The 6,804-nt window shown below is 45.8% G+C and overlaps 1 protein-coding gene across 1 annotated transcript; it reads right to left on the bottom strand.

Annotated features, from left to right (window-relative positions):
- Positions 1-439: 439 nt before the first annotated feature.
- On the bottom strand, positions 440-4,780 carry LOC119277359. The gene is made up of 6 exons (XM_037558638.1): positions 4,155-4,780; positions 3,073-3,406; positions 2,288-2,390; positions 1,731-1,821; positions 1,576-1,638; positions 440-1,376 (listed from the first exon to the last, which is right to left on the bottom strand). Exons 1-6 carry the CDS (start codon positions 4,716-4,718, stop codon positions 663-665), a joined length of 1,869 nt encoding a protein of 622 aa, XP_037414535.1. The 5' UTR covers positions 4,719-4,780; the 3' UTR covers positions 440-662.
- Between the last annotated feature and the right edge of the window lie 2,024 nt (positions 4,781-6,804).

Raw genomic sequence — 6,804 nt, 5'->3', positions numbered from 1 at the left:
CGCATGTAACTTTTACATAATTTTTTCATCATACACATTGGCAAATTTGCACACAAAAATTGTTCATTAAATCATGACAAGTCTAGATGTCTTCCAATCCTTGTTTTTGATGGGGGGTTGTGGGTTAGGAGCTGAAGGTAGGGGGTATTTTCTAAGTTTTTCCATGATCATGGTCGAGATGTGTTTCGAGTTCGAACTTTCTTCTAATCCTTTCTATCTGTAATTTATATTCATAAATTAGTTGATGGCAGTTTTATAGCATGACATTTTTATAAATTAGAACATGGCAAGTTGTAAATTATGTTTCTCTCCATTTTTCTGTATGAGGGTTTTTTTTCTGTCTGGCATTTTTTTTCAGAAAGTAGTTAACTGGGCCTATGTTATTTTTCCTGCGCACTGTTTGGCTCGGACAGAGATGGCAGAGAGATAAACAACATTAGAGCATCGACTGCATGCAAAAGGCCAAAAGTGCACAAATGATACCCTTACAAGTACATCACATGTGCCTGCTGTTTCTTGCAACAACGATATCATTTTACCATTCATAAGCATTACAACGAAATCATAGCTCACGGCAACAGGATAAAGTTGTGAGGAGGCTTGCAAATATTCTGTGACTATACACGCAAAACACGGTCCCATACTTGGTTTAGTCAAGAAACTCAGGCTGAGAAATCTGAGAAACCTTCTTCGCATTGCTCTGCGTCGGAATCCTCATCTGAAACCTTTTCGGTTATTTCAGTATCAGCACCCTTGTCGTCAGCTTCGTCGTCGTCCTCACTTTCATCCTCCTCATCGCTGGAGCTCGATTCTGGCTGATCGCCGTTTCCCTTCAAACCGAGGCTGCAGTCCTTGGCCGTCTCGGCATCCGGCAAGTCATCATCTGAGTCTTCCTCGTCAATATCACTTTCAAGCTCTATCTGGTCCACCTTGACACTAGGGAACTCCAGCGGCTTGGCAGGCCAGTCCTTGAAGAAATTGTTCAAGGCCATGAATTTGAACGTGTGCAGAAGCCTATGCCTGTCCCTCTTGATATCAGAGTTAAGTAGCTTCTGCAGGAGGGTTGGTTCCCTACTCTTGGCCATCGCACCACCATCATGACGACGACTATTGTTGTTCCTCTCCCTCGGTCTTTTAGACTGAAAATCTTCTCTGTCGTCAGACCTCTGTCGCTTATTGTCACGGCCACGGCCCCGACCACGGCCACGCCCTCGGTTTCCAAAACGACCACCCCCCTGTCGAGTCTTCCAATTACTTTCCTTTTCATTGCCTTGACGTCCCCTGGGTTGACCCTCAGTGTCAGACAGATAGCCAGGTGGTAGTTCAGGGAGTTCCAAACCTAATTCCTTCTGCTTTGCTATAACTTCCTTGAGTTCCTGCACCAAATGAAACAACAGTATTCAAGATTAACATGTGTCGTAGATGGAAATACTGGAACAGCGTCGTCTGAATATGAAGACATATAAACCTGAAGTCTTTCATACGAAGTAAAGAGAACCACTTAAAGAGATCAATTCTTCTTCCGTTTAAAATCTAGAGAAGACATATATGAACCACAGTACTAGAGCGGCTTACCCGGCGGCGCATTTGGGCCTCTTCATCTTTCTTTTGCTCATCCAATTGACTCTGACACAACTTCTGTATTATGAGGTCAGCAGTCAGTCAATGCTTCTTCCATGTTGACATAAAGTTGCCCAGAACTAATAAAAAACATAAATATAAACATTGACCTTGTTTATGTTGGCACTTGTAGGGTAGTTTTTCTTGCGTGCTTGAACCCACTGTTTAACTTCTTTTTTGTCATAAATGATAGGAGGGCGCCTGCAAGTATATACTAAATCAATACAAAATTGGTAACAAATGAGATAGTCTAAGAACATGTGAACTGGAGAACAACAAATAACAAGTTAACAACAAAATATAGGCATCAAAAAGTTTAGGTCGGCGTATACAATTTTGTTACTTTAGTCGATGAACTTTTATTTTTGCTAGAACAACATACAAGGATTCAAATATTTGCCAGACGACTACGAACATGTTTTAATAATTCAGAATAAAGTGACATAAAAGGTCTGGTGGTTAGACAGAAATATGGGCATCTAGCTGAGTAACAGAAATTTGTTACCACAAGCTAGTTGGTAGTTAGCGCTAGAAATGATGAAAACAGTTTTCTACTATACACAGACCAGGAGAGATGCAGATATCAAAACATGTAATGAAACTCGTTCTCAATACCAATTATACACTTATGTATACGGAAAATAAATCAGCATTCAGCTTGACATACTTTCGAACTCCTTCAGATGCTGGGCTGTCAATGTGACAATCTCCTGATATTGGACTGTCACTACTTGTAAAATTAGATTTTCCTTCTCTCCAGTCATTTCTTCCTGAAAAGATGATAAAGTAACTCATGGTAGTTAGAATACTAATGATATCTTATGGCATGCTCTTCTATCATGTAGCTAGGGTGATTAAATACGTGACTCGATGTATATCATAAAATAGCACAAAGTTATACACAACTGTGGCAGATAAGATGTGAACTGCAGCATATTCATTTGTGCTTTCCTTGCAATTCTTTTTTTTCGAGATTCTGTAGGGGAGGCCCTGACAGGAAAATTACAACTTACACACAATATGTACAAGGAACGCAGTGGACTAGACTACACAGCAAGACATATACATGGGACCTTAAGCTAAAGAGTCAATCCAATTGACCAGAGGGCACTTAGCCTCCTCTTTAACCTTATGTACAAGTAACCGCATGCCTTCTGTTCAAAGATTTCATTGTTCCTTTGCTTCCTACTTTCCTTGCAGTTATAAGCACTTAAAATGAAGCTACACATTATGTCAAACGCATCATAAGTTAAGAGTTCAAGGCTAACTGACGATCGTGCAGGTTCTACTTTTTTAGTGGGAAAACAATGCATTGTAGAAATGAGTTATCATGCAATTAGACTTATGGACGCTCCTGCTTAATTCTGATGAACACAGCCCCCTATGCATGTTCAAAAGCATGAGGTGACACACAGTAAGTTCTATTTGTATGCCATAAGCATAGTACGGTACCTCTTCCACGGCCTTGATTAAAATTTCTCCCTCTCCCCCTGCCACCAGATGGGCTAAACCGTCCATCCCTACCATCTCCTCTTCCCCTTCCACCAGATGGACTGAATTGCCCTCCACCCCTACTATCTCCTCTCCCCCTTCCACCAGATGGATTGAATTGCCCTCCACCCCTACTATCTCCTCTCCCTCTTCCACCAGATGGACCAAACTGCCTTCCATCCTTACCATCTCTTCCAGGGTTAAATCGGGATTTCTGATCTGTTGCATTATTCCTCACACCATTTTCAGAGGCAACATGAGAGGTGCCATCTGATTTGTTATTAGTTTGGTTTACCTGTGACAAATTAAGAGAAACATCAATTAGATCACAGCGCTGTGCTGTACATTAACAGGGACCAGTACATCTAAGTAACAACAACAAAGGTTGTAAGACAAGGTCTGCTCGTGAGAGGTTAGTGATGATATAGCGATCATATTACCAATTCATAACAGCAACAGTAATATTAATCGTTGTGTTCACAGATATACGTTCCAAAACAATCACAAAAGCATTTTTCACACATTTATGAAAAGTAAGAAAGTTTGAGAAGGACAAATTTGTGCCCCCAAAAAAGCAGAATGGCATTCAGAATAGAGCTTAGTTGTGCCCATAGGTACAGATACTGTAAACAAGAGATACCAATACTGCAATAGAAAATTCCCTAGTGTGTGGCAGGCAGTACACTAACTATTTGGGCGCAGTCAAAAATTATTTGTATACTGAAACATCATGCTTGGGTAGCCAAACAATACAGCATTGCCATTCATCATTATCAGAATGTCGTCACGGAGTCCTGATCCTAAATGGTCCTGCTAACACCCATAGAGAACCATCACTCTGAAAGACATGATAGCTAATCAGCTATCCCAATGAAATATGCCGCTAGAGGGGGGAAATTGCAACAAAAACGACAATCACAGCTATTTACTCATCGGAAAAGAAGAAAGATGGAGTGTTTTTTTTTCAATGACCGCTACAGTGCGCTGATATGATCCTAAAGGCTAAAAGCTTAGTGTTATTATGCAGCAAATGATTCACCCACCTGACCGACCCCTCCGCCACTGTTCCGATCTTTCCCATCAACGTTCAGCGCAGGCCTCGGCGAGCCGTTCGCCCCGACGCCGACGCCGCCGCTGCCACCATTCCAGGCAGCGCCCATCATCGGCAGGGGCGGCCGGGGCCCGGGTAACCCGGCACCACCAGGCCGGAACCCGCCTCCGCCGCCGTTGAAGCCGGATTGCGGGCCAGGGAAGGCCCCGAACTGATTGGGGTTCGGCGGGAAGCCTCCCGGAAAGAACGGATTTTGCTGCTGTTGTGGTTGCTGGTGGTGGTGTGGTTGTTGCTGCTGCTGCTGGAGCGCGGCGGCGGCAAGGTAGCCGAGGTTCTGGAGCTGCTGCGCCTGGCCGAAGAGCTGCATCGCGAGGAAGGGGTTGGCCGCCGCCACCGCCGCCATGGGGTTGGCGGCGCCGAAGCCGGGGAACGCGGCGGGGTTCATCTGCTGCTGCTGGTGCATGGGGAGGGCGTGGAGCGGGGGCTGGCCGGGGTCGCCGGGCCGCGGGTGATGGGGCTGGGCGGCGATGTGGCGGGGAGGGTGGAAGGGGCGCATGGCGACGGAGAGGGGGAGGCGGAGGCGGGTGGGGAAAGATTTTGGGTAGGGTTTTAGGGGCGAGGGGGTCGTCCGGCGAGGAGACTAGTTAGAGCTGTCTGTCTGTCTGTCTGACCGTTCGTGCGCTCCTGATTCTCTTCTGCTTACAAACGCCGTGTGATCCTTTTGTGCTCCAGCTAGGAGGTTTTTTTTTTCCCAACTAGGAGTATTTTGATCTGGCTCTTGCGTATATGTAACTATGTATCACTATCTCCCTCAAAAAAAATATGTATCACTATCAATATATCATGAGAGAATTCCTTATTTGACACTGGCTTACATTTTCTTTCCCTATGTGACACCGGAAAACTTTTCTTCCTTATATAATACCAAGCCTAAATTTGTTCCCTTTGTGACACTTCCTTCCATTTTGCCTTACTAACGATGTTAAATGACACCTGAAAAGACAATTTTAACCCCCGTGCAACTTGTGACCAACATTATTCACTTGACCAAAGAAGCAATATTTTTTTCACTTGACCAAAGAAGCAATATTTTTTTCACTTGACCAAAGAAGCAATTTTACCCCGAGGTCACTATCGATCAGCCTGCTTCGGTCGGTGCAGATCGCGATGATGGTCGGGAATGGAGGGGCGGCTAGGGCGGCAAGGATGGGTGGTGGTGGGGCATGAAAAAGGGGGATGTTGTTGCGGCAGCGATCTACATCCCTTCTGCTGCCATTTGAAGCCCCTCCTTGGCCGCCCTCTGCAGCGTCGTCGCCTTCCATCTCCCCAAGCCTATAGCACAGTCCCCGGCACCTCTAGGAGGATTGTGTTGGAAATATGCCCTAGAGGCAATAATAAAAGTATTATTATTATATTTCCTTGTTCATGATAATTGTCTTTTATTCATGCTATAACTGTATTATCCGGAAATCGTAATACACGTGTGAATACATAGACCACAATATGTCCCTAGTGAGCCTCTAGTTGACTAGCTCGTTGTGATCAACAGATAGTCATGGTTTCCTGGCTATGGACATTGGATGTCGTTGATAACGGGATCACATCATTAGGAGAATGATGTGATGGACAAGACTCAATCCTAAGACTAGCACAAAAGATCATGTAGTTCATTTGCTAGAGCTTTGCCAATGTCAAGTATCTCTTCCTTTGACCATGAGATCGCGTAACTCCTGGATACCGTAGGAGTGCTTTGGGTGCATCAAACGTCACAACGTAACTGGGTGACTATAAAGGTGCACTACAGGTATCTCCGAAAGTATCTATTGTTTTATGCGGATCGAGACTGGGATTTGTCACTCCGTGTAAACGGAGAGGTATCTCTGGGCCCACTCGGTAGGACATCATCATATGCGCAATGTGACCAAGGAGTTGATCACGGGATGATGTGTTACGGAACGAGTAAAGTGACTTGCCGGTAACGAGATTGAACAAGGTATCGGTATACCGACGATCGAATCTCGGGCAAGTAAAATACCGCTAGACAAAGGGAATTGAATACGGGATCGATTGAGTCCTTGACATCGTGGTTCATCCGATGAGATCATCGTGGAACATGTGGGAGCCAACATGGGTATCCAGATCCCGCTGTTGGTTATTGACCGGAGAACGTCTCGGTCATGTCTACATGTCTCCCGAACCCGTAGGGTCTACACACTTAAGGTTCGATGACGCTAGGGTTATAAAGGAAGCTTGTATGTGGTTACCGAATGTTGTTCGGAGTCCCGGATGAGATCCCGGACGTCACGAGGAGTTCCGGAATGGTCCGGAGGTAAAGATTTATATATAGGAAGTCCTATTTCGGCCATCGGGACAAGTTTCGGGGTCATCGGTATTGTACCGGGACCACCGGAAGGGTCCCGGGGGCCCACCGGGTGGGGCCACCTGCCCCGGGGGGCCACATGGGCTGTAGGGGGTGCGCCTTGGCCTACATGGGCCAAGGGCACCAGCCCCAAGAGGCCCATGCGCCTAGGGAACCCTAGAGGGAAGAGTCCTCAAGGGGGAAGGCACCTCCGAGGTGCCTTGGGGAGGATGGACTCCTCCCCCCCTCTTGGCCGCCGCACCGGATGCCATCTGGAGGCTGG

Source organism: Triticum dicoccoides, chromosome 3B (assembly GCF_002162155.2).
Source record: "Triticum dicoccoides isolate Atlit2015 ecotype Zavitan chromosome 3B, WEW_v2.0, whole genome shotgun sequence".
NCBI lineage: Eukaryota > Viridiplantae > Streptophyta > Magnoliopsida > Poales > Poaceae > Triticum > Triticum dicoccoides.
This window is presented reverse-complemented; position numbering and strand designations above follow the sequence as displayed.

What these genes read in the sequence shown, in the direction of transcription:
- LOC119277359 (XM_037558638.1), bottom strand. Translation starts at nt 4,718, where the DNA reads ATGCGCCCCTTCCACCCTCCCCGCCACATCGCCGCCCAGCCCCATCAC. An exon ending in GCATCTGAAGGAGTTCGAAA is followed by an intron (nt 1,822 to 2,287) that starts GTATGTCAAGCT and finishes ATATACTTGCAG; the next exon opens with GCGCCCTCCTATCATTTATG. An exon ending in CAAGTGCCAACATAAACAAG is followed by an intron (nt 1,639 to 1,730) that starts GTCAATGTTTAT and finishes CTCATAATACAG; the next exon opens with AAGTTGTGTCAGAGTCAATT.